Raw genomic sequence first — 27,442 nt, forward strand, 5'->3', positions numbered from 1 at the left:
TAACCGCCAATGGGATCCCGCGCGACCCTAGGATCGGCAGCGCGGCGAGGCAAGGCGCGGCGCCGCCGAGCGTGCGCGCCCGCACAACAGGTAGTCCCGTCCCTCGCCGGCCCCCGCGCCCCGCGCCCCCCTCCGGGCAGCGAGTGCAAAGAGCACCGTCCTCCTCTCAACTTTGCACGCGCGCCTATGCGAAATCGAAATAGATTTAGTTTTATAAGGAAAATGGTGAAAAAGTTAGGAAATTCATATTGGAAATTGAAGCTTTAAGATACAGGGTTATTCAAAAGTCACGCACCACTGGCCATAACTTTAGTTCTAATCGAGGTATCGACTTGCGGTTTGTGAAATTTTTCCTCATATCGAGGGGGAAACTGTTTTAGGTACTTTCCAGTTTTTTACCCCCTCGGGGGGGGGGGGGACTCTAAAATTTCAAATGGCTGGCCCCCTCATGGCCAGTGGGACGTGACTTTTGAATAACCCTGTATAAAGAACTTCAGATAATTAATACAGTTTACTTAGAAACGGAGTTAAAGAAGGCAAAGTTAAGGAAACTCAGAAGGAACAGGGTATTTTGTAGGAAAGGGTTGGTAGGTCTAGAATTGAATGGACGTATCGACATATTGAACTGCGACTATCGATAGTCTCGAAAAACCCGTGTAAAATACACACTAATACTATAAGCTGTTATGAGGGATCTTATAGGAATGCACACACACATACAAAAAATCGCTCGATAGCCATAAAAATCCCCATTTAAACACGGCAAAAATTATGGAACGAATTGATGCGATCTATCGTGCGTCGCTCTGACACAAAAAATGGCAACCGTCGAATCACCCTAATTAAGCTTTATTCGCCGTTTGACTGTAATTATGGTTTAAAATGGGGGAAAGACGCGTTTTAATCGCTGATGCCAAAAACACGTATCTCTAATCCGGGTGTCAGTCCTTAGTACGAAGAACACATGCCTCCGTAATTCTACCGGATTCCGTAACATGAGAGCCTTACTTTACAAAAACATCAAGGGGCTCAAAAAGAATCCTATTATCGATATTTTTACCAATTTTTACGTTTACATTTTCAACTGAAAGAAAAAGGAGTTTTTTCACTCCCCTGAAAAATCGTGTTTTCGGAGGTAAATACCTACGTGTTTATGGCCTGTCACCCGCTACCCGTGATGTCTCTGAATGCATGATAAAGGTAGAAAGAACGTAGTTCTCATTTGATATTAGAACAGTATTCTTCAAGATTACCCCTATGATCTTACTAAAGAGATAGCAGAAGGTTGAATAATTCATAGAATGATGCTACATGCACGCACATGCACAACTGAACCCATAAAACAATAATTCAGACACTCACATTTCCATTATCTGATTACCTCTCGTGCATTACTGATATAGGGGTGCGAAATCTCTACAATCCTTCGATCTAGGGTTGCAGGCTCGGGGTGCACACCACGGTCGGAATTGGTGTAGACGTGAATGACGTCTTGTAGGCGCAAATATCGACAACGAAACGACCAGACCACGTATCTCGTTTACTGTGTTTAAAAATCTCCACTTCCATTTTATTTTTTTGAAGGAGAACAAATTATCATTTCTTGAAATTTTTACAGAGTTTTCTTCGCATAGAGAAGGAAAAACACGGGAGCTCTTAAGGATTTGCGTTGAGTAGTTTCCCTTTAAAAGATAAAGTATGACGGGATGTCTACAACGTCGCAAACCGAGGTACGTGGTCTGGTAGTTTCGCCATCGATATGCTTTTCGCGCCGATCAGCGACCGCGCTTTTTGCGCAATGCGTGAAGTATTCGTGCACTCTTGTAGGCGCTGATATGCTTTCCGCGCCGACCAGCGACCGCACTGTGTTAGGCGCAATCGGCGCAATGCGTGAAGTACTCCTGCACTCTCGTAGGCGCTGATATGCTTTCCGCTTCGACCTTCGACCGCACTGTGTTTGGCGCAATGCATGAATCATTCTTATCTTCTATATCTCCCTTCCTCTATATTAATTTTTCTTAAAGTGTCCCTCTTGCACGAACTCAGAAAAAAAGGAGATTTGTTGTGTGTCAATTACTTAGTATTAAACTAAAAAGTAAAAAAATAAGATTTCCTCCAATCGTGGCTGCCGTCATTATTACCCACATACGCACTGTATTTGAGGGCACATGGAGGGCATTGAAGAATTGAAATAGGTATATGCGTAAATTGATTAAATAGCTCATTTTCCTGGTAAACCTATCAGAAAAAGTGATGCCGTCCCATTTGGAACCGCGAAAATTCATGACGCGCCTAATTAAACTGAGACTCGTGCCGTGTACAGCAGCCGCCATTGGGTCGGACCGCATAGCGATCCATGCAGGGGCGGACCAACAGCTAGTCCATCATTTTCTCCCTTAGTCTATAAAAACCACACATTTCAACCAATAGGATCGCTCCATACCCCCTATGTCTTCTTTGTCCATAGCTTTGTCTATCAATTTCAATAATCAGTCCGCAGTTCTAATGTTTTGAACCAAACGATACATCGCACCACTATCGAATACGATCTATTGTTCTCCCAATGATCAACTGGGGATAACTTTCCTATCACTCTTGCCGTTTCATCAATGTAAAAATCTCGAGAAAAATCGATCGCTTGTGATCGGCTTTGTTGGATCGATCAGCTACTTGCCATTTTTTTCGAATTTTGAGATCGCACCTCTGTTGTCGTGAGACTAAAGAATCCATGTACCAAATTTGACAAGGAAATTCAACGTATTAAAGGCAGCGAGGGTTTTTTCAGAGGAAAAATGTCGCATTCGAGTGCTGTTTTGATATCAGTATCGAATGCGATATTTTTCCTCTAAAAAACCCTGCCTTTATTACGTTGAATTTCTTTGTCAAATTTGGTATATGAATTATTTAGTCTCATGACAACAGAAGTGCGATCTCAAAATTCGGAAAACAATGGCAAGTAGCTGAAACTATGGATCGAATTGATGCGATATATCGCACGTCGCTCTGATACAAAAAATGGCAACCGTCGGTCGAATCACCTTAACTAATCGAATTCCTGTTTTCGAAGTTACAAGGTATGATGCGCCTTCACTTTAGGAGGTATGCAACTTTTGAATGTCCGCTTTGACGCTCTTGTCTGCTCGGTAATCAAAGGCAAATTGTTGCGGTTTGGCTTTAGCTGGTATACGCTAAGCGAACAAATGGAGAACCAGTAAGCTCTTATACTACTTGTATTCAAATTCTTATTCAGTGATGTTGAACCTCCGCAAGGTTTTGAAACGGGATTGGATTTATACGGTTGTATTCAGAGGGATGCAGAGGTGGTGAATTCTGGATGGGTAAAATGGGGGTTCCAAGATTAGAGGAGAGTACAAGAAGGTGGAGGATCTACATGGGAAGGAGGTAGATATATTATGGGAATTTTGGATGGCAATGGGACAGCAATAACATGTAAATCCAGTCGGACTGTTAAAGAGGAAAACTATAAATGGGAAGTGAAAACCGGAAATAGGAAGTGAAAACCGGAAGTAAGAAGTAAAAGCTGAAAGTAGAAGGTAAAAACCGGAAGTGGGAAGTAAACATTGGAAGATGAGGGTGAAAACCAGGGGTGGAAAGTGTAAACTGCAAATAAGAAAAAGAAACCGGAAGTGGAAAGCAAAAAACGGAAATACGAAGTTTAAACCGTAAGTAGGAGCGGTGAAGACCAGAGAAGAAAAGCGAAAAACGGAAGTTAAGTTGGAAATCAGTAATAGGAAGAGAAAACAGGAAATGAGAAGGGAAAACCGAAAGTGGATGCTGAAAGGTTATAGGACATTTCGTCAACGATTTTTTGTCCGCGCACCTGTTTTTCCAGTTGTTTACGTCCACGCGTTTTTTTCGGAAGGGGAGTTTTGGTCCACTTACCACTTGAGACTCAAAGTTAATTGGGGTCCACATGTACTAAATACAAACGACAATTGCTTACGACGTTTTTGGATGAACATGTTTAATGTATTGGAAGGATGAGGATTTGCTTTTTTTTTTTTTTTTTTTTTGCTCCAACAGAGAAAAATATATGATTGAGATTTTTGGTAAAAATGAGGAAGCGTTATTTCCATGAGAGAAAATTCACTAAAACTCTCTTTCAAAAGCACGAAGTTCCCTCACAAATTAAATCGAGTGACGACAACAAAAAGAGAGCGGTAGTCGAAAAACATACTGTCCTGGTATCTGTATTTAATAACGTTTAGTATGATTTTTAACTTCATTAGATGTACAAAAGACCTAATTTAAGGAAAAATATCCTCAAATTTACCGCCGAGAAGATTTCCTTATGAGTTAATAAAGAAAATAATGTTTTCTTAAAGAAGAAAAGATGCTTTTATAAAAAAGGAAGTCACTTACATCAAGCAAAAACCCGCTTTTGTTCACCTGTTTTATTCTTGATTCAAAATAAAATCTTCTTGACGGCATACTCAAGAATTTTCCTTTATCTCTCTTATCTCGACTTATTTTGCAAGGAAAGTTCCGTACTCTTAAAGGATGCCTGTCATTCTTATTGTTGGTATGTTGGAGTGCCTTCAATTTCGTATAATACGGTACAACATCTCTATTGTGAAATAGTGAAGCGCCCTGGCACGTGGCACGCTGCGGTGCGGCCAGCCAGTCTGCACGGAACGCGCATTGGCGCCTACAAACCTAAGGGATACCTCAAGCATTGCGCAATGCGTGAAGTATCTGCTTAGGTTTGTAGGCGCCAGTGCGTTTCAGCACGTCGCATCGCTCCGCTTTATGTTAGGGGCCTATTATTTAAACTCGCGGAGTCAGCGTTTTTCAACTCATGATTTTTATATGTTTGCACACTCTGCATGGATTACTTTAATTTAAATTGATAAAAAATATATATATGAAAGGAAAATTTAATGTGTGTTTTGTAAATATTAAGGTGTTTCCTTGTCGTATTTAATGATTTTCAAAGCACATTACTTTTTTCTTTTATATTGTGTGCTTTTACTGTGCTGCAGCGTGGTGTGAGCGCAACCAAACGCTCAAAATAGGACGTATTTGACTCGGAAAGATCGATGTACAAATGGGCTAAAATCGAAGATTGCGTGCTTCTCGGTTTTTTCCCTCTTTTATTCATTTATGCATAGTTTCTTTCGACACAACTACTGTTCATTGACTTTAATATCGATGCCATCGCTTGAAAAAGGTTTTAAAAATATTTGCCACGTTTTAAAAATGTAAATGTTTTTAAAATAAAGTAATATTTTCATTAAAAAAAAAGTATTTATACGGTTTATTTTTCATCGAAAATTTTAAGGATGGAAATAAAACCAAATATTCGCCCATGACAATTTGAAAAGATTGATCAAAAGAAGGAAATAACGTTTCATTTAAAAAATGAGTTACCACAACAACTCTTCCGTCTCTCTCAATTTTCTCATTTCATTATTGTCAATATAATTTTACATACGGACTAAAATATGACACTTGGACCAAGTCACTGTTGCTTATTTCACGCGTGGACGTAAACTACTGGACAAAATAGGTGTGCGGACAAAAAATCGTCGACGGAATGCCCTGAAACCTGCTGAAAATTGGAAGTGGAAAGTGAGAACCGGAAGTGTAAAAGAAAACCAAATGTTGAAGAGTAATTCAAAGTGGAAGTTAAAACTGGCTAAGAAAGAGAAAATCGGACTGTGAAAAAGACTGGAAATACAGGATGTTTCAGACCACCCGTACCAGGCCTTTTTCTCGGTTGGTTTAGGTCGTACGAAGTCGGAGACCGCGGGGTTGAATAGGGAATTGACCCCAAGGAATCCGAATTTCGTGGTCCCGAAACCCCCCCCCCCCCACCCCCCTTTGGGAGGTAAAGGGGGGGTCACGATAAAAGTCACGGTTCCCGACCGAATTGCGGATAGATCGCATCAGAATTGAAAAGCACGGAAAATTTCACGTGGAATTGACCCCTAAAAATCCAAAATCAGACCATCCAAGGCCCAAGAATGACCCCCTAAAGAGGGGGACAGTACCCCCCTCCATAATTTCTCTTTGGTCTCTAAATTGACGTAAATTGACGAAGAGCTCAGGGAACATGAAATTTAGAGTCCTCGGGGTCGATTACATGGGAGACCGTCTTTTTCTGGAGAATCGACGTCAATTTTGCGACCAAAGAGGAATCTTGAGAAATTTTTGGCGGGGGCGAAGCCCCCCTACTCAGGGAGTTACTTTCTGCCATTCAGGGGGTCTACTAGAACTCTTAGGAGTCACTTAAGATGTAAATGTGTTCTGCTCCTCAATTTGGGATTCGGAAAGGAGCCCCGATTTTTAAAATTGGGCCCCCCCGTTTACCCCTCAAGGAGGGCTAGAGGAGCTTCGGGACCATGAAATTTGGATTTCTCGAGGTCGATTACCTGGGAATCCGTCTTTCTCTGGAGAATTTACGTCAATTTAGAGACCAAAGAGAAATTATGGAGGGGGGTACTGTCCCCCTCTTTAGGGGGTCATTCTTGGGCCTTGGATGGTCTGATTTTGGATTTTTAGTTGTCAATTCCACGTGAAATTTTCCGTGCTTTTCAATTCTGATGCGATCTATCCGCAATTCGGTCGGGAACCGTGACTTTTAGCATCGTGACCCCCCCTTTACCCCCCAAAGGGAGGTGGGGGGGGTTTCGGGACCACGAAATTCGGATTCCTTGGGGTCAATTCCCTATTCAACTCCGAGGTCTCCGACTTCGTGCGACCTAAACCAACCGAGAAAAAGGCCTGGTACGGGTGGTCTGAAACACCCTGTATGAGGAGAAAGCCAAATGGATGGTGAGATCTTTTTCTTGCAAGACTAAGATTTTTTCTAGTACCTAATATAGAAAACCATCAAACCTTTAAAGTTTCTTTTAAGAAATCAATAAATTGCCAGATCCTCGGCACGCTATAATGCTACTGGCGGATCCAGCAAGTTGGCATTATAGCCTTTTCTCCATTTAAACCTATGGAAATGTATCGATTCTTGGAGGGGCCATGTGCTCCGACAAAAATCGATTATTCAGCATAGGTTTAAAGAGAGGAAATCCGGTGTTGCCAAATTGCTGGGTCCGCCTCTGTAATACGTTGGATCGCTTCTTCTAATGATCCATTTAAGCCATGAATTTGTTTGACCGAGGGCAGCCCAGGTTAAGAGCTCTTTGCTAGCACAAGAGCATCAATAATGCATTGACAAATCTGACAAGGCTATGATGACTTGGCAGCAGTCGAGTATCTTGCAAATGGAGTGAATGGGAATAGAAAGACTGGTGCGCATTTATGAAACATTCATGGTTCGCTGATATCACCTTCCGGATATACATATCTATGTTTGCTATGTTTGATTAGTCATCAGACAAATATTCAGCACTTCTTGTATTAAAAGTCTCATCCTTTACTTACCTACCTTTGGGTGGGTTGGGTACCTTAGATATTTAGCTTACCTAATTCATAAAGCAAATCAAAATCCAATGACCGTCAAGTAAATGAAGGGCTTGGAGGACAAGGCGCATAAGTGCAGTTTTTGCTATTTCGAGAAATATGTGTTTGAAGTTTAGAAATTACATAGATCCTTATGGCGGAAAGAAAGTTCAACCTAAATTTCGATGCTTAAAAATTGGAATTTGGGAGCGAATTTTTCCCAAAATATGCTTACAAGGCTAGTTTTGCTTGAAATCATTAACGTGTCAATTTTTACAAAAACTGCACTTATGCGCCTTGTCCTCCAGGCCCCTCATATATACACACCATTGAGCCGAAGCCAGAAGTTTTTTCTAGTTAAGTTTCTCTGACTTCGCCGCATGACATTTCAAAAATAACATTAAGGAGAATTTAAAAGGAAATAAAACACTGAATCAAATGACTCAAATTGAACAAAACGTCGAAGTTGCATCAATAGCAATTAACAAAGTTTTCTTTGACTTACATGATTATTTCACAAATTAGCAACAAGAGTTCAAAAGGATAAAAAACACCGAACTGTCTCACATTAAATAAAATGCCCGAGTTGCGTCAGCAACATGATCATAGTGAGGTTTAGTTCAGCTCTGTTCCGACAGAGCCCGCGTAGGATCACGAAGAGTTGCATAACCCGCAAAAGAAAGGCGCCGAAGACGAGCTTCGGAAATACGTGTCTTATACGTGTCAACATTTTTCGTCGTTTTTAAGCAACTTCCTGACTTTTTTCGGCCATAGTCTCTTTCAGGCAAATGAAATGTATCGCAACCGACATATTTGTGTGGGTAGCTAACTCAAAATCGCCAAAAATTGAGTTACCTGCGTGTCCCCCCGACATCCTTCGGAATTACAAATGACCCTATTAGTAGCCACAATATCAGTATCAGATATCGGTGGCCGAAGTGCGAAGTCACGTATCTCCATTGCGGTGTTTCAAAATTTCCGCTTTAATTTTATTGTTTCGACAAGAAACAAGCTAACTTCAGTTTGAAATGTTTACGGTAAAAGTATTCCTACCGCTGCGCAATAGGAAAAATCAAGAGTTTTCAAGAGCTTACAAAGAAAGGTTTTCCAAAGAAAAAATAAAGTACCGACAGGAAATCTGCAACGCCGCAAACAGAGATGCGTATGGCGTGGCCAAGAGCATTCCAATGTCGCTAACCTTGCAAACATAAACGATCATCTAAACTAGTTTCACCTCTACTCCCAATAAACTATGAATTCAAGCCGAAAATTACCGTCGCAAAGTTTACTTTTTGCAAAGAATGTACCTAAGTTGCACAATCCTAGCAACATTGAAATGCTCTTAGTTCCTTTTTGCAAAATGCGATCCAATTGGTTGTTGCTGCAAAAAAATAGTTTCCCACAACCTGCTATACAATGCTCCAGTGACCATGTAAGTTGGCCCGAGCACTAACTTTTCGGGAAGAAAGCCTTTCCCCTACCTGGTTTCTCACTTAATATCCGCCCGAGTTTCGCATATCTTCCGTTTCTCCTCATCGCAGCTTCCATCAAACCGCAATTGCCCGGAAACTAGGACCGCACATCTTATCTGATAAAATCGTTCGCCCTTTAGACCGATTCTGGGGGGTTAGGCTAGACTAGTCGATGAGTCAACTGTTGATCTAATTTCATTACGTGAACGTAGAAGAAAAACGGGGTAAAAAATCACTAATGTGTGATCAATTTTCAAGGACAATTCCGTAATTTCTCCTACGATTTTAAATAGATTAAAACGCGTAATATCCAAAATCTAAGCTCAGATTCGGATTCCTCGGGAAAAACTGATGCGATTTCATGCATCAAATTTTAGAATAGCGTGAAGGAAAGAGGTTTAATGACGTAAAAAAACACTAATGTGTGATCGATCAATTTTCAAGGACTATTCTGTAATTTCTCCTACGATTTTAAATAGATTAAAACGCGTAATATCGAAAATCTAAGTTCAGATTCGGATTTCTCGTGAAAAATTGACGAGGTTTCATGCATCATATGTTAGAATAGCGTGAAGGAAAGAGGTTTAATGACGTAAAATAACACTAATGTGTGATCATTTTTCAAGGACAATTCTGTAAATTCTCTTACGATTTTAAATAGATTAAAACGCGTAATATCCAAAATCTAAGCTCAGATTCGGATTCCTCGTGAAAAATTGATGAGATTTCATGTATCATATGTTAAAATAGCGTGAAGGAAAAAGGTTTAACGACGCGTATAGATTCTGTCATACTACCCGTTTGAACTACGCCGCCGCGGCGGCGTAGTTCAAACGGGGCCGCGCCGCGCGCCGGTCGCCCGAGATGCAACCGAACGGGGAGGCGCCGGCGCTTAGCATTCGGTTTCGTCCCGAGGAATTTCTCACGATAAATTCTTATTCTTCCTCCTCCGCTGACCCACTGAGCACTACCCATGTTGCCACGTTGCATTCATATGCTCGAATCAGTATGTCTACGTTACGTCTCTTTCCTTCACGCTATGCTCGGGTATGATACATGAAATTGTATCAATTTTTTACGAGGAATCCGAATCTGAACTTCGATTTTGGGTATCACGCGTTTTAAGTAAAATTTTTCAACTTCAAAAATCCGAAATGATTGAAGTGGCTTAAAATGCCATCTCGGCTCCTGTTTGATGGATTCTCCTGAAATTCGGTGTCAGGGCATGATACATGAAATCGCATCGATTTTTTACGAGGAATCCGAATCTGAACTTCGATTTTGGGTATCACGCGTTTTAAGTAAAATTTTTCAACTTCAAAAATTCGAAATGACTGAAGTGGCTTAAAATGCCATCTCGGCTCCTGTTTGATGGATTCTCCTGAAATTCGGTGTCAGGGTATGATACATGAAATCGCATCGATTTTTTACGAGGAATCCGAATCTGAGCTTCGATTTTGGGGATCACGCGTTTTAAATCAAAATCTGTCAAAATTCAATAAATTCAAAATTCGAAAATCCGAAATGGCTTAAAATGCTATCTCGGCCCCTGTTCGATGGATTTTCCTGAAATTCGGTGTCAGGAGGTATTTTTCGACAGGAAACTCGAATTTTTAGTCCATTTTTTAAAATTCTCAAATTCAAGATGGCGGACGTGGGCTAAAATGCTATCTCGGTTTCTGTTTGTTCGAGTCTTGTGAAACGCGGTATCACACGGTATTTTTCAACGGAAAACTCGAATTTTTAGTCAACTTTTTAAAATTCTCAACTCCAAAATGTTGGATGTGGCCTAAAATGAGCCCCGGTTCTGGCCTCCGTTTCTGTTCGTTAGAGCTTTGTGAACCGCGGGATCAGGGATACTTTTCGACGGGAAACTCGAATTTTTAGTCGATTTTTGAAAATTCTCAAATCCAAGATGGCGGACGTGGCCTAAAATGCTATGTCGGCTCCTGTTCGATGGATTTTTTTGAAACTCGGTGTCTGAGGGTATTTTTCGACCGGAAACTCGAATTTTTACTATGTTTAAAAATTCTCAAATCCAAGATGGCGGAGGTGGCCTAAAATGCTATGTCGGCTCCTGTTCGATGGATTTATGGCGCCCCCTTACTACATGCCTACTCTTGTATTTCTGTACAGCCGCAAATTTAGGGTCAAGGGGCGCCTGACCGTCTGTGGACCAGGTGGAGTTTTTGTCCCGAAAATTTACCTTTAGACGGCAATTCTCTTTATATTTTGTCTATGGTTTTTATGCCCCCCCCCCCTTTCTCGCGGACTCTCTTTTCACTTTTCTTGCCTCCTTTTTCCTTCCATTTCCCCCCTTCTTCCTTGCTTTCACTGCCCAACCTTGTTTCCTTTTCCTTTTTTCCCTTGTCCTTTCTTCCCTTTTTTTCCTTTTCCTTTTCCCCCCTTTTTTCCCTCTCTTCTTCTTTCGTGGCGCCCCCCAAAGGCTGGCGCCCATGTGCGCCGCACGCCCTGCACACGCCCTAAGTCCGGGCCTGTGCGTGGTTTCGTACTTTGGCGATTGTATCATGTAGTGTCATATCGACGGTGTAAGTCCACCAACCACGTATCTCGTTTGCGGTGTTTGAAAATCTCCGATCTTATTTTATTTTTTTAAAGGAGAACAAATCAACATCATTCCTTGAAGTTTTCGTAGAATTTTCTTCGCACAGGGAAGAAAAATCACGACAGTTTTCAGGAATAGCCATTGAGTAGTTTTCCATTTTGAAAAATGAAGTATGACGAGAGATCTGCCACGTTGCAAACCGAGATACTTGGTTATGCGGACTTACACCGTCGATACTTAGTAGGTAAGGGTCTACTATCAGCGTTTCCAGCGCAGCGGTCTAGAAAACCTGGAGGGCCGGGGAATTGCGACGGCGACCGGGAAAAGTCAGATACTTAAATTCTTGGAATTTGTAAAAAAAATAAAAGGAGGATACATTGTGCGAGCAGCGTGCAACTGAAATCAGGGTTGTGAAATCAAAGTCGTGGATCAAGTTGTGAATCAACGTAATGAAAAGAAAAAATCCGAGTGGAGGTATATTGTTCGAGGGTCAGGAAAAGCCAGAGGATTAATAAATCAGAAATTCAAGAATCAGGAAAAGCAAAAAAAGTCTTGAAAAAGTCAAGGAATCGGAAATGGGGGCTGTCCAGGTAACGCTCGAGCTCTACGGGTGATTGGGTCTTAATTTCATCATAATTTGGTGCCGGAGCGTGACATGGCGGGGGGGGGGGGGGGGGGGGTTCAAATTCAGCGTTACGCATCAGTTTGTATATTGGATTTCAACTTTATTTCATTTACTTTTGATTTATTTTTTTCATATGGCGTTTGGGTATATTTTTTCTTGATATTTACTTTCATCTTTCTTCAAAATTAATTATATTTGCGTTAGGTACCGTTTATTGTCCTCAGTGCTAATTTTTCACTTGTATTTTTCACAATATTTCTTTTCGACTATAATATTCACTTAAAACTGAACATATTTCTCGTACAGTGCTTCAAATATTCATTTTTCCAATTATGTGTTTGAATTTAATTTGTAAATCAAGCGACCTTTAAAAAATATGAAATGCATAAACTCGTGACTTGCGCCTGCGAAGCAAAGAGTAGACGCCCAGGTCCTTGGCGTGTATTTTTCGGCGGACATGGAGAAGTAACTTCGTTGGACTCGAGGCATTGTTGCCAGATGCTGCTAAAAATTCAGCGCATTTCCCCATTTAACTCAATGTAAAATATCCACATTTTCAAACAATCTGGCAACCTCGATTAGACGTTAAGGTCATAATAATCTCTTAAGTTTTCGGATCGTGGATCCAAAAACTTGAAGTCCTGCTGCCGAAGTTCGGGGCACACATCTGAAGTAATTCGGTTGACTCGGTAGAAATTACAACCCAAGTATCAGATACTTACTTCAGATGTGTGATCCAAACTTTGATAGCTGAACCTCAAGTTTGCGGATGTGCAGTCCGAGAGCTTCTGGGATACATGAGACCTGAATTTCGGGCCTCATGCATGAAGTTCTTTTCTCCGTGTAAGTCCGATCATTTGTCACCCGATTTGTTATCCCTCATACTTTAGTGAACACTATCCAAACTTCAAGTTTTGTTTTTTCAGACTTGTTCGATTCCAAGAACAAAAGATATAAATGAATAGTTATGATGCTGACTTTTGGATGGAAAATATTTAAAGTTAACCACAGATTTAACAAGAATTAAATTTATTTTAAAAGTTTACTCGTAACAATGAAGTGTACAAAAAGAAAAAAAGAACTCGGACAAAAATCTTAAACAAAAACCTCTGTACATTTACAATATGGGTTGTAAAGTATCTAACACTGAAACCACCAGTGATGTTTAAAAAAAACAACAACAACAAAAATTAACTAAAAGAATAAGAAATTTATACGCTTATTTTAAAAACTGAATAAAGAGCACCGTTGAAGAATGGTCGAAGAAAGCATTACGAGGGGAGTAGATCTGAATATTGATGAAAAAATATGGAAAAGAAAATAAGACAAAAAAAAAAAATCACAGTGCATAGTAAGAGGAAAGGTTAAAAACAAGACTTTTTAAAATCTAATTGTCTTGTTTTCGAGCTTCCTCTTGTTGGTATTTGTAAGTTCTTCTTAAACATTGGCGTCCGGCTTATTTCAATGATCAGATTAAAAATGGGACCCCACACAGACATTAAGACGAAATTATTCAATGTTAAAAAATCCAAAACTACTAGCCTTGGTATCAATGAAACTCAACACAAAAATCGACAAAAAAAACGGAAACAGACCCTTTTATTTGGAACTTGGAATCTGCGGGGCATTTCCAGATAATGGACGGAAGTGGTAACGGAGATGGAAAATCATGGGGTTGACAACGACTAACTGAAACGAAGAAAAAAGACCGTAGACAGATCCGTAAACCTTGGATACCATGATTGATTCTGAAGAGGAGAGAAGACACATCCACGTGCACAGCACGGTGTTCCAATTCTGATTTGCAAAAGAATTACGGAAATGCATCGAGAACTGGAAAGCTACCGACGTTCGTAAGATCAAAAAGAAACCTAATATTGCACTGTCATATGGTGACAGTGTTTGAAGTTTGCATGGTAAATGGTGATGTTGCAGTGAAGGATCACTTCTTCGAAGAACTAGACAAGGAGGTTGCACAGATTAGACCTGGTAGAGAAGTCATTGTGTCGGAGGTTGTAAATGGAAGAATGGGATCTTATGAGCACAAAGAAATCGTCTGGCCGTTTGATGAAATTACTTTAAGCGTCCACAGCAAAAGAGGCAAAATTGACTGAGATGTCTACAAAAATTTTCTGCCTGACATGAAAATTTTGCGCGTGAAAACGCAGAACTGTCAAAAATTCCCCTTGCAAAAAAGACACTGTCATAATAAAATACTTAAACTTTTCTTAACTTCACCTGTTGGCGCTCATCTGTATGGTGCTGCACTCTGTGGCTCAACTTGAGTATTATGCATGTATCTACCCTTTTCTCCCTGAATTCTCTATGTTGTTTTATCTGTATGTGTAATAGAAGATTGAATTAACAAACCCATTTAATGCCTTATAAAACGTCCTGCTTTTCTTCAAGTTCTTGCCTAGTTTCCTTTCATAAAACCAACATCACCTTCATTTCCATCACTTTAAAAGTGTACAAAATAAAAACAGTGACAAACTCAAAACTTTAAATTCAGAAATATCTACAAAAATTATTTACAATGTCCAAAAATTTAAAAAATTTGACGTACAAAAATCCAATATTTCATGACTTTTGCTGATGATTCCTTGTTTTAAATTTTCAGTCAATGGAATGATGCAAATACAAACAATAACCTTGATTAGAGGAAATTAATTTTTGTGCATAATAATCATAATTATCACAAGTGTAGAACCAGAAAAAATGCACATTCGATTCATTGGAAGTGCACATTGAGGGAAGTTTGCAACTTGATGTATACAACACACAATAAGTTTGAGGATGAAGTTACCATTCATAAGACACTTAGACGTTGTGATTACTACAGAAGATGAAACGACATTAACGTTTGAAATATGATCGCAGATATTTGTGTAAGAGCTAGGGTGAATCCGAAAAAACTAGCAATTGGTATGGTTCTAGATAGTATAATACAATAGCAAGATAAAGACTTGCTGATGGGATTACTAGAAAGGTATCATTGAGAACAATCAACTACACACATAGTGTGGAATGGAAACTACTATTGAGGTCAATAGCCTGTATCGAGATTAAAAAATAGATGTGGTGGCTAGATATCCACAACAGAAATCAATCTCACAGATGATGCGATGGGATACTGGAGACCAGAATCAGTCTCACAGATAACGTGATCAAATACTGGAAACCGGATATCGGACAGGCAAAAGCCGTTGCTAGATACCGAAAATTGATCAGATAGATACAATTACCAGACACCAAATTTCTCTGGAGAGTACAACAGGACATCCAGCCAGATATTAGCTCTGAACAGTTGAATCTTAAGCCTTTGTAACATTATCGTACAATATCAGTTAGTGTAAACCAGAAACGTCATGGCTGGTAAAAATTAAAACGTAGCAGGTTCAATTATAGAAGTAACAGTTAGAATTAGAATTCCAACTTGAATATTTGAGATTTTTGGATAATCGCATACCCATAGTCTAATGAAATATCACTTGTTACGATATCATGATCCCAAAAATTACAATTTTGAACTCCAAATACCTCTGCTTTTTAGGTCTTGACTTCTCCAAAGGCTTCATAAGAGGGAAATTGAGATCGACAGAAAAGACGTAATAAAAAAGTATACAGCAGTATGAACTTCTGACGAAAGTCACGAATTTGGAGACCCATCTTTTAAACACCAAGTTACATTATCAGCAACCTTTGGTCGCCGCCTATAACGGGGTTTCACAGGTTTACTTCTAGGAGTGTCATTTTCATTACAGTCATCTATTGAAATATTATCACAGTCTTTACTAGGAATATATGCTGAGGGTAACCGCCAATTTGGCTCATCAACCTTGCTTGACTTGACTCTCGATTTAGGCGAATCTTCTTTAATGGAGTCCCTGCTTGCTGGTGAAAATTTTCCTGCTGAAGAGTTAGATGACTGTTTCTCTAATTCCAGCTCTTTATCGATACAAATTTGCAGCCATTCAGGAATACCTTCCGTTTTAGGTTTCGGAAACATATAATTCTTATCATAATATTTGACCAAAGATGATTCATGCTTGATAAATTGCATTGAAGACCAAGTGTGATATAAAAGTCTTGGAAAGCGCTTCAACCAGTAATCTACAAATTCATCTGGTATTGATCCTAAACTGAGCTGAGCTTCAACAGGAAGCTCTCTATAATGGTGCTTTTTATTGCGCAAGGCACGAAGTAAGTCTCTTAAACTCTCACCTCTATAGTTTCGGTATTTTCGCAGGTCAGATGCAACATATTCATCAACTAACAGTCGCCAGTCACCACCTTTTATGACCTGTAGAGAATTCTTTTCTAATTCTATCATGACTGGCACATGGAACTTCTCTTTTTCCAATCTATCACTGATGTCTTGTAAAAAGTTCAAAATATGACTTTTGTCCCAAAAAACTGGATGCACTTTTATCACAGATGCTGGAGGCCGCTCTGATGCGCAATGAGAAATCATTCTTGATATCAAGCTTTCAAAGAGAATATCTGAGATACCACTGATTTTAAAATTCTTATTCATGATATTTGCTTGTCTGTGAATTGAATCACCATAAGGATGTTTACCATCTGTTAAAACATAATAGAAAACACATCCAAGAGAGAAAATATCAACAGCATATGTTGTGCGGGTATTATTAGCAATCATTTCTGGAGCAATCCAACCATCAGTACCGGCTATCCCTGAACGCTTTGAAAATGATGAACGGCCACTTTGGAGCTTTTTGCACAATCCGAAGTCTGAAATCATCGCACGGACAGAGCCGGACTGATTACAAGGAATGGACAAGAGTACATTTTGCGGCTTAATGTCTCTGTGCACAATATTCAAAGAGTGGAGATGTTCGATACCGGCGGTTGCTTGGAGCAGAATTTCTAGTGGTGTAATTTTATCCTTCAGTGTGCCTTTTTCACAATATTCATAGAGGGTTGTTGCACAAAGCTCCAATGCAATGTACCTAAATTGCTTGTCTTGCTCTGTGCAGAAGTAACGAATGACATTCATGTGTTCATCTGATTCTCTTAAAAGGCACACCTCTCTATCCGCAACAGTAAAACACTCCGGTAGCAACCGTTTAACAGCAACTGGACGATTGTCAAACTCACCACGGAACACAAAAGTGCCTTCGCAGCCCTTCCCTAAAATTTCTGACACTTTGAAGGTGATTTTGCCAACTTTGGTCGTTCCATCAGGTAGTTCTTCTGCAATTGCTGTAATACTACCAGGTATGGACGTTGTGAAGCTAACATTGGAAGAATTTCGGGAAGACTCTTTTAGCTGCCGCACTTGCGCTCTAAGATACAAAAACATTATTGTCATCATAGCTAGAATAACAATCATTCCAAACTTTAGAGCTAAGTTTTCTTGGTTTTTTACCCATGATGAGAGTAAGTTTACAAAACTGAATGGAAAGGTATTATCAACACAATCTGTTTCCTCTTCTTCTAGTAAAGAAGGGACAGACTGGGCTGTGGGACGCAAAAATGCAGAGCGATTGAACGTAGATAAATTGGACTGAATGATAAGGTCTGACCTCCCACCAATTTGGAGCAATCGTGTTGGACTGAAGTCTGGTACGCGATGGTGACCAAACAGAGGATTTGTCTCAGTTTCTCCTGCAATAACTGAGCCGGAAATCTCTTCTTTGGGTCCGTCAAGGAGGGGTGGCCAATTCACATCCTTAGCAGTTGTCAGACTTGGAAAAGCATACATACCATGGGAATGTCTGCCGATGTACAGTGTAGGGCTGAAAAAGAGAAAGAACATTATTTTTTAACTTTCTTTTCTGCAAAAGTTCCGACAAAATGATATTGTATTTTACTTATTTCTTAATTCCATGTGATATATTCTTAGAAGTTAAATATAGGTGTAGCTTTATCTGCAAACTTTTCTTTAAGTCAATAAATTAAAACTATAGAGGGAAATTGACGATTTCTGAGAGTTAAAACTACAATATTTAATTCTGTTCTCAAGTGCATTCAAGTAAGTTTGAAATGAAACATAACATATTTTGAAAGCATACATAAATACAGTCAGGAAGACTGACTGCTGGATGACACAGCTTTGTCTGCCAACAGCTCTACAATGATTCCCTTTCCATTCCTTCTGCCCATCCCCTCCCTGTTACAGCCCACATTCCCTCTCCCGGCCCCTTGGCAGTGTAAATTGTATGAAGCTCTGTTGCGGCACACATGCCACTTCTCTTGGACTTTGTATGCTCCTATTATTGACCCTTTGACCCCTCACAATGCTAACTGTTAGGTAATTGGAGTGGTGTCCGGCAAATTTTTCCTAACCCATCACCAAACCGTGCACTGCAAACATAGGGTGGGGTAAGGGGGCTCTTTCTTCTTCATTCTTGATTAGCTTACGTATCATTGTTGAAAAATGATTAATTCAGAAATCAAACATAAGACAAAGACACCAATGGCAGGGTCCCTGAAAATACTTAAATACTTGCCTGAAATCTAGCACCAGTCAGCTTGTTCACAAACAGAGCAATCAAGAACTTTTATGAGAGCTAAGAGGTATGAAAATCTGAACTTGTACTTACAATAAGTTCTTTGCCTGCTGAGATTTAGATATTTCCAATAGAGACTCCTCTGCCAAGCTCGTGAACGGCACTGATACCATGACATCACCTTGCTTCAAGTACAATCCAATTATCGGTGAGTTCACATCTAGTGTCCACAAAAGAGATCCATAGGCATTTTCAAAAGTTGCCAACCGTCCAGATGAGCTACCCGTAAAGTGACGTAATTCTAAGACAAAAAGATAACAGTCAGTGGAACTTATTCAGATCAGAGTGCTTTTTCGACATATTAAATGGTTTGTCCATTGTAACATTTTTTGGACCGGCAAACTGTACTAATTGACTTTAAGACAATTTTTTCCAAAATCAGTGTTAAGGTAAATCATAGCTGCGCAAAAAGAAAGTTAAAAGTTTAATTCGGGTTTGGTTCAGATAAAAAAAATAATCAAGATTCGCATAGCCATACCCATTGTGTAACGGTTGGCAGGATTTTCCTCATGAACCAATGTGATGTCTTGAAGAATCAGACACTCCCCCCCTCCATGTCTATAGCCTGCATAAATACTTCTGCACATTTATACGTAAAAGTATTTATGGTCTTTAGCCTGTTCATTACAGTCATGTCATTGCAAAATAAATTAATTCCTCCTTGAAACAGCTCTTTCAAATCCTTATGCCTGAAGAGGCAATCATCAGACTAATGGCATTTTTAGAATTTAAGGATTTATAACCCTTCGTAGGAAAGAGATCTTAATACCTCAAACAAAAGTAAATTGCTGATTTACAAAGCAAATTTCAAAAATGGAATTCCTTTCAGACATTCTCTATTGCAAAATTCAGTTAAATTTTTTGAACCAGATACTTAGGCAAAAATCTCCCTCCTGAAAAATTTGCCCCAGTGAACTGGTCTGCTGACTTTGGCTTGTTCACAACAACACCTACCTTAGGGTGTGCCTTATTTTTGAGTTTTGCGAAAATCAAGTTGGTCAACCCCTAAAAAGTTTCTATGTAGTCTCTAAATGAACCCCCTAAAAGGAAAAAATTTTAAAAAAATTTTAACCCGTGCCTCAAAGGGCCTAAAGGGCCTAAACCCAAAATTCAAAAATTTTGGCAAGCGACACATCAATTCTGAAGGAAAATGGCAAGTTACGGCCCTTTTAGGGCAGAAATTTTGTCCGTTTTGCCGTATCTTGAAGCGTAAGGTCACAAACGGCCCAATGACGACGTGAGGCTATGGGCTGGCGGGGCGCGCCGCGGCCGGCCCGCCGCTGAGCGTGCGCGCGCGGCAGGGTTGCGCATCGCCGCTTTACACCGGCGTAGAGGAACGAACGGTGGGGTGGGAGGGGGATATCCGGTGGAAAAGCATCCACATTTTCTATCCATAATGAAAATGCATTATACTTTTTCAATATAGATGAGGAAATATGAGCCATACAAGGAAGTGATGAAAAGAGTGACAAATACATATATAGTTTGTACGGTTAGGGGTGTAAGTGGGGAAAATTTGCCGTAACTACAGAACAGCCCTGAAAATCTCCGGGAAATAAAAGCTGCTATTGATGAGAGGTTTGCATGAGAGGTTTAATTAAGGACTAATTAAAAAGATAGGTGCGATGTTGTCGAATCGTAAGCCCTTTACGCGATCAAAAGCGATTAGTGTAAATTTAATTGGAAAAGTTTAAGAAAAATTTGATGAAAGAAAATTGCCCCAAATTCGGGAAGTGCTTAAAGTGTTTTTCTATCATGTGAAGTGTTTCGCACATGAATGTAACAGTAATTCCAATATGGAATGAAAAATGTAGAATCCCTGTGATACATAGTGTCCATGTTTTTAAAAATGTTTGCATTTTTATGAGGAGTGGAGGCGCGTATCAAAAAATACTAGCCGTCGATTGCTGGTTCAAGAGAATTTGGAGACTGATTTTACGGCAAAAATCGACATGTTATTCGACATTGCTTTATGCAATACTCTTGGTATCATGGAAAATGAAGAGGATAAAGCATTTTTAATTCTTCAGCGAAAACCTGAATGAGAATGCATAATATCCACAGTGAAGGATACTATCCTTGCAGCAGAGGTGAGGAGAGCAGACAAGAAGAAACCTCGCGCCCAGGAGAGAGTTTCTCGACAGGAAAAATTCACGCTCGCTTATGAGTCCCGCCAAACGGAAGAAAATAAGTTTTTTCATTTCCTATGAAATCACTGAAGGTTTGATACATCAATAAGACTTTGTTTACCCTCCTTTTCATTGGTGTATTTGACGCGGCATCAATTAGAAAGTTTTATTCAATCGGTTCAATCTGGCTTCGCCAACTTACAGCTGATGTTGATTGCCTGGCCTCACCCAGGGGGCTAAATGACACATTAGCCTCATTTACTCAAATCTTCCCCAGTAGCCGAGTGGTCAAGGGCATTGCCCACGGTTATAAAGAGTGGGGTTCAAATCCTAAATTAAATCATATTTTTTCGAGAAACTAATATTACATTTTTGATTATAGCAAGTAACTGTGGCGGGGGGGGGGGGGGGTGTTCAGTACCAGAAAATGTAAGTGGGTAAGCCATATTGAACCTCTCGTATAAAACCTTCTAATTGATGTCACGTTAAATGCGCTAATGAAAAGGAGGGTAAACATAGACACTATGTATCACAGGGATTCTACATTTTTCATTCCATATTGGAATTACTGTTACATTCATGTGCGAACACTTCACATGATAGAAAAACACTTTAAGCACTTCCCGAATTTGGGGCAATTTTCTTTCATCAAATTTTTCTTAAACTTTTCCAATTAAATTTACACTAATCGCTTTTGATCGCGTAAAGGGCTTACGATTCGACAACATCGCACCTATCTTTTTAATTAGTCCTTAATTAAACCTCTCATGCAAACCTCTCATCAATAGCAGCTTTTATTTCCCGGAGATTTTCAGGGCTGTTCTGTAGTTACGGCAAATTTTCCCCACTTACACCCCTAACCGTACAAACTATATATGTATTTGTCACTCTTTTCATCACTTCCTTGTATGGCTCATATTTCCTCATCTATATTGAAAAAGTATAATGCATTTTCATTATGGATAGAAAATGTGGATGCTTTTCCACCGGATATCCCCCTCCCACCCCACCGTTCGTTCCTCTACGCCGGTGTAAAGCGGCGATGCGCAACCCTGCCGCGCGCGCACGCTCAGCGGCGGGCCGGCCGCGGCGCGCCCCGCCAGCCCATAGCCTCACGTCGTCATTGGGCCGTTTGTGACCTTACGCTTCAAGATACGGCAAAACGGACAAAATTTCTGCCCTAAAAGGGCCGTAACTTGCCATTTTCCTTCAGAATTGATGTGTCGCTTGCCAAAATTTTTGAATTTTGGGTTTAGGCCCTTTAGGCCCTTTGAGGCACGGGTTAAAATTTTTTTAAAATTTTTTCCTTTTAGGGGGTTCATTTAGAGACTACATAGAAACTTTTTAGGGGTTGACCAACTTGATTTTCGCAAAACTCAAAAATAAGGCACACCCTAACCTACCTGTATGGGGAAACTAATGGTACATATGCTGTTAGTAAAATGAGCCTGAAATAGTTATTTATGGCAAAATGTAGTTCTATAAGGGTATTTTTTCTCATGAAAGACCACACTTAATAATGAATGAACTCTTGAAGAACTTAATTGAGTACTCACTGTAATTCTTCATTTCTTCTGTTGACATTAATGTTGAGGTGTATCCAACATAAGTTACGTTCCAACGTCGCTCTTTATGTTTGTTGTCGTGCATCACAATGTTATATTCTAAAGGACAGGAAAAAGTGATAATTAAACATGGTGATACAGATTGGACAGAAGGACACTTTGAGCGTTCACCGTGCTAGGCATAGCAGACCCTCTTTCCAGAGATTTTTTTGACTCTGGACTTAACATTGTAACATGCTGTAATGGTACAACCCCGTTTTGCTATATGGGTGGATTCACCATTTTACGCAGCAGGAAGCAATTCTATTTTTCTCAATTTTTGTTTGTTAATATTGCTTACGTTTTTCTTTGTTATGGTGCACTTTATAAAATCATGGTACCCTTTTCTTTCATTTAAGTTATTCTTCCTTCCTGAAACTGTTGAACTTAATGACGTTTTTATATTTAATTCCAGTTCATGTTCAAAAATTTTGCTTGAAGCTCTTTGAGTACAAAATACCCATTCACGATATAATATGAACCCTATATATTACTCCATGATGGAATGTCATGTCTGAATAGCTGATATTATTAGCTCTAGATGACTTGTGTATCTACTGTTGAGAGGTCGATGATGTTGCCATATCTTAAACAATAATTCAATTATTTCCTGGTGATAGTAAATAAAAAGGTTCGTGCGGTAAAACGCTCTCCAATGTCCGTACGTTGTAATCAACTCCTTGTTTCCATTCCCTCGTGCTGATCTATTTTATGGTGAAGTACAGACATTTATTGAATATAGTGTTAAATCTTACATTCCAAATACAGTTATTGATCAACACTACTTTAAACAAGCGTAAAATTTTAAAAGTAATACCTGCTTTCCCGATGAACATTTCATCAGGCGAGAGAGTAGCAGGACAAGTTATGTCTGGTTGATCAAAACTGAAAATGGGTTCTTTCTCTCCGGTTTGCCAATTCATTGAGAACCAACTATCCATTTTCTTTCCTGAAAAACAAAGAAGAACTAAATAGAGTGCAAGTAATAGTAGTTAGCTCCAATTTACAGCCATTTCTAATCCATGGCCCCCTTCCCTGAAGGAGAAACATTTACCTGCTTAATCCATCATTGGACCATGCTCATGAACTTCTTTGGCATCCTCACTTTCCCCTGAAGGATTTCTCAAGAAAAAAAGAAAAGAAAAAGAGCGAGAGAGAGAGAGAGAAAACGTCAATTTAAAAACAGCAACGCAAACTTTGAAGCACCACAGTTGTAAGTATGAAGTTGAAACTTGCAAATAACCTGAATAAGACAATGTACTTGGCTTGTACTTAAAGGCAGAAAAAAATGAGGATTTCCTGGACTAGGAGCAAATATCCCTGACTAACCTCTGATTTTCCAGATTTTTCCTGACCCTTTCAACCCTACAGGAGTTCTACAGTAAAATAATTTTAATGATGATCATTCAGACTGCCATCAAGATACACATTGAAACAGCTCAAGATGCAGTTATAAATAAAATGAAATTAGGAAAACCAAGCAATCAAAAAAATAAATTCATCATGTAATCTGTGCGTCACAACCATCAGTTTAATAGCCATAAAGTCCATTTAAGTTCACCTCTACCAATTCTGGACGGCATGAGATCACAGTTAAATTCTGAATGTGCTCATTGACATCACATCAATAATAAAAGTAAAAAAATTGTAGGTGCTGGACTGAGAGTATTCTAAATTATCAGATCATTGCTAATTTAAAATCTTACTTTTATTGGAGAACTGGATGCATTCAATGGAGAGTTATTTCATACTACATCAATTATGCTTGCCTTTTTTGAGTATTCATAAATTCATGGATCAGACTGCTAAATGGAAATTAATTCTGTACAGAGTGTCTTTCAGATTCTTCAATTGAGTTGAGATAATGAGGTGACCGGAAAAGTCATTGAGAATTTTCTGATAGTTTTGATGGCATACCTAAGCAGTTTGAAACTAGCATAGAGCAGAAAAATGGATTGAATGGGAATATAATTCTAATTTTTTTCACATCCGCAAATCAAAACAAAATTTTCCCGGATATAAAGATACTTTATTTCATTGCCCGCAAAAATTTTATTTCATCGCCCTGCATTGTACGTTTTGGACGCTGTTCTTCATCTAGCAGGGCAAAGGAAAAGCTGTTTCCCTCAAGTAGCAATGACCTACAGGGCACTGATATGTAGGCGTTTTCTAAGACTGTTCAACCTACCTGTATAAAATATTCCATCGGTGCTTTGGCAAGGAGATGATGCTACTAGTTGTTGAATTGTAAATGGCAACTTTTTTAAAGCATTTTCTTTGTTGATTATATACAAAGATCCATCTTTTGGGTCTGGCAAAAACATTGGCCTGCAAAATAAAAAAGATGAATATATACTGATGCAAGGGAGCCATTTCTCCGTGGGATTATATGTTGAAGTTCGTTCAGTTATCACTCCGCTCTTCTGATTGACGATTTGATTTGACTCAGTTCAAATAGGTCCATTTACACACAATTTCTTGGTTACTTTCCCAAAGATCTGGTGCATTTATCGAAACATAACATGAAGATTTTCTACAAACCTGCTTATAGAAACATTTTCTAAACAAAAGCAGCACTGCATTGGTATACGGACTTCAGCAAATTTAAGGGAAGCTCTGCTATTTGCTAGGATACTCCTTCTTTGAACTGCTTAAAAGATATCTCATTTGTACAACTTTGGTGCAAAGTAACATTTTGATTTTCGAAAGAAATGGCTGTTTGCTTAAACATAGGGAGGATATCTATGCTTAGTAGGGCTTAGACCCTAATAAGAGAGCTAAAACGATAAACAGGGTAAATTTTTTTAGTTGAGTTTTGATATTAGCTACATAGAGGGGGAAAAATTTTTTTGTGGGTTTAACTAATTTAGCAATAGATGTGAGATTTCATGCTATGTATACCTCATAGTAGTTTGGAAAATTTAGGGCAACTTACATGATAGAGTTGTCAGAATTTATAGGCATTCTAATAGTTGGCTCTGAAACAGAAATGTAAGTAGGGAGTTAAACGATTGAAATTGTCCAGGAAAAGATCTCAAGGGTCTATAAAAATTTGAGCACAAGAAGAGGCCTGACGCACAAAAAACCAGGCAACAGAAAAAACAGCAATAGCAAACAGGATTCCTGTGCATTTTCGGCAGCTGAACCCAAATTTGACTTGGATTGATCTCTCTCCTGCACAGATTATCTAGGAAAATGAATTTTCTGTGAAAAAAAGCTAGATTACCAGGGAAAAATCTGATTTTCCCAGAGAAAACCAGGTCATATTTAGAATCAGCAAAAAATATAATTAATCAAGTATCAAATTGTTGGCAGATCTAAAAAAAATATCACACCACTGTAATCTTTGAAAGTGAAATGCATCATCATGCCATTAATTCAAGCCATACATACCATCTTTAACTTTCCAGCGAACATCCCCGGTTTGTTGGTCAACTCCGATGAAAGATCCATCTAATGTGGAGACTAGTAATAAAGATCTCTCTTGATCCTGAAGCAGGTCTGTCCTCTCACTGCCCAAACGATTCTGCAAAATAAAGAAAAAAAATGGAATAGAACATCTCTAGGAAAGACATCCAGCTGAGGTGTGCACCTCACTATCATGAAAATATAAGCCTTTATTACCCCTTTCTTATGACAGTTCCTTCTTTCTTTTTAATTAGCATGAAGGTAATAGGGTGGCCAACAGGTTGCTTTACTCTTGCAACTCATGTCTTTTCCTACTGGTTTAAAATGAGCCTCAAAGGCTCGATCTGGACAGCATTCAAGGCCCTTTTGGTGTTGTCTGCCTCTTTGCCTTCACAAGACCAAGGTTGCAGAAATCATAGTAGAGTCTACGCACTGGTGAACTGCAAAAGAGGCTCATTTGCTGTCAATTTTTCAAGGTAAAATACAGGAAGCAACAGTCTAAAAGTGTACAAACTTGGTTGGCGCAGACTCTATTCGCCATCGTAATGGATAATGCCATACACAGTATTTTTTCACAGGCGATGTATCCGTTAATATAGGATAGGAAAACTTTGTGTTTGGACAGACTTCATAATTTGAGTCAAGTTAAAATCTAGGGTCATCAAAGCACCATTCTGTGACTAGCACAACTGACCCATTCTGCCAGATCAACCAATTCAGTCTGCGACAAGTCACCTAGGGTTCAAAAAAGTTAAAGTTGAGAAAGTATGTTGTTGCGGAGCTGGAGCAAAGTGAAATCAATGAGTCTATTTAAATTTTCAGTTTGAGAACCAGGTAGCCATGTCACCACATGGATTCATAAAATGAATATGATGAAATAACGGTTCAAACAAGAAGCGTTTACAAACCTGATGACTCTCCGATCCACTTTGGCCATGAGGTAGTCCGGACAAAACAACAACTAACAAATGAATTACTATACTTGACAGTGTCATGTTCATTGAAACCATTGAACCTAAATTCTTACATACACCAAACACGAATCACGGTTGTTTTACTACTATTTAATTACTGTTCATTCATGAAGTGAACGCAAGCCGCCATTGGGCGCCCGAAAAGAAAAAAATTATCATTCGCAAGAAAAATCTAACGTAGGGAGAATAATTCCTGAATTCGTCGCACTTAAATACATCTTGTCACTTTGCGTACTAGCAGGCAATGCAATACCCAACACATATAATGGCATGAATTCCGATTCCACAAACTTGAGGATAAAGCCATAGAGTACAATAGAGTCGCAAAGTACTGGATCGCCGATGAAGTCACTTTTCGAGGCTGTTTTGTCCAGTTCTCCGGAGACTAGTGTGCGGCGACTAGCGATGACGCACACGCAGAGACTCGCGCTCAGCGCTCCCCACTCCCGACAGTCCCGACTCGGCTCCGTTCGTCGGCTAGACACACACTGAACCAGCTAAAATAAGTAGGCCGGTAATAAGTCTGAAATTGAGTCCATATATGAATATTATCTCGGAGTAACATACATTAATGGATTCATTATGGCTTTGAATATCTATTTCAAGCAAAATTTGCACAAATTAATACCGATGGAATTAAAAAAAGTCGAAAAAAACACAAGCAGTCGTTGATTTCTCCATAAGCCACCGTGTAAAAAAATGCCGG

At 39.4% G+C, this 27,442-nt stretch overlaps 1 protein-coding gene across 1 annotated transcript; it reads right to left on the reverse strand.

The window, feature by feature from the left end:
• Positions 1-13,097: 13,097 nt before the first annotated feature.
• LOC109043660 (serine/threonine-protein kinase/endoribonuclease IRE1) lies at positions 13,098-27,036 on the reverse strand. The gene is made up of 8 exons (XM_019060949.2): positions 26,671-27,036; positions 25,748-25,880; positions 25,290-25,332; positions 24,543-24,682; positions 23,172-23,303; positions 22,307-22,414; positions 18,655-18,862; positions 13,098-17,847 (listed from the first exon to the last, which is right to left on the reverse strand). The coding sequence occupies exons 1-8, from the start codon at positions 26,770-26,772 to the stop codon at positions 15,735-15,737; spliced, it is 2,979 nt and encodes a 992-aa protein (XP_018916494.2). The 5' UTR covers positions 26,773-27,036; the 3' UTR covers positions 13,098-15,734.
• Between the last annotated feature and the right edge of the window lie 406 nt (positions 27,037-27,442).

The sequence above is a fragment of the Bemisia tabaci genome, chromosome 2 (assembly GCF_918797505.1).
Source record: "Bemisia tabaci chromosome 2, PGI_BMITA_v3".
Classification (NCBI taxonomy): Eukaryota; Metazoa; Arthropoda; class Insecta; order Hemiptera; family Aleyrodidae; genus Bemisia; species Bemisia tabaci.

What these genes read in the sequence shown, in the direction of transcription:
- LOC109043660 (XM_019060949.2), bottom strand. Translation starts at nt 26,772, where the DNA reads ATGGTTTCAATGAACATGACACTGTCAAGTATAGTAATTCATTTGTTA. An exon ending in AATTCTGACAACTCTATCAT is followed by an intron (nt 24,683 to 25,289) that starts GTAAGTTGCCCT and finishes TTTATTTTGCAG; the next exon opens with GCCAATGTTTTTGCCAGACC. An exon ending in CGATGGAATATTTTATACAG is followed by an intron (nt 23,304 to 24,542) that starts GTAGGTTGAACA and finishes TTTGTTTTTCAG; the next exon opens with GAAAGAAAATGGATAGTTGG.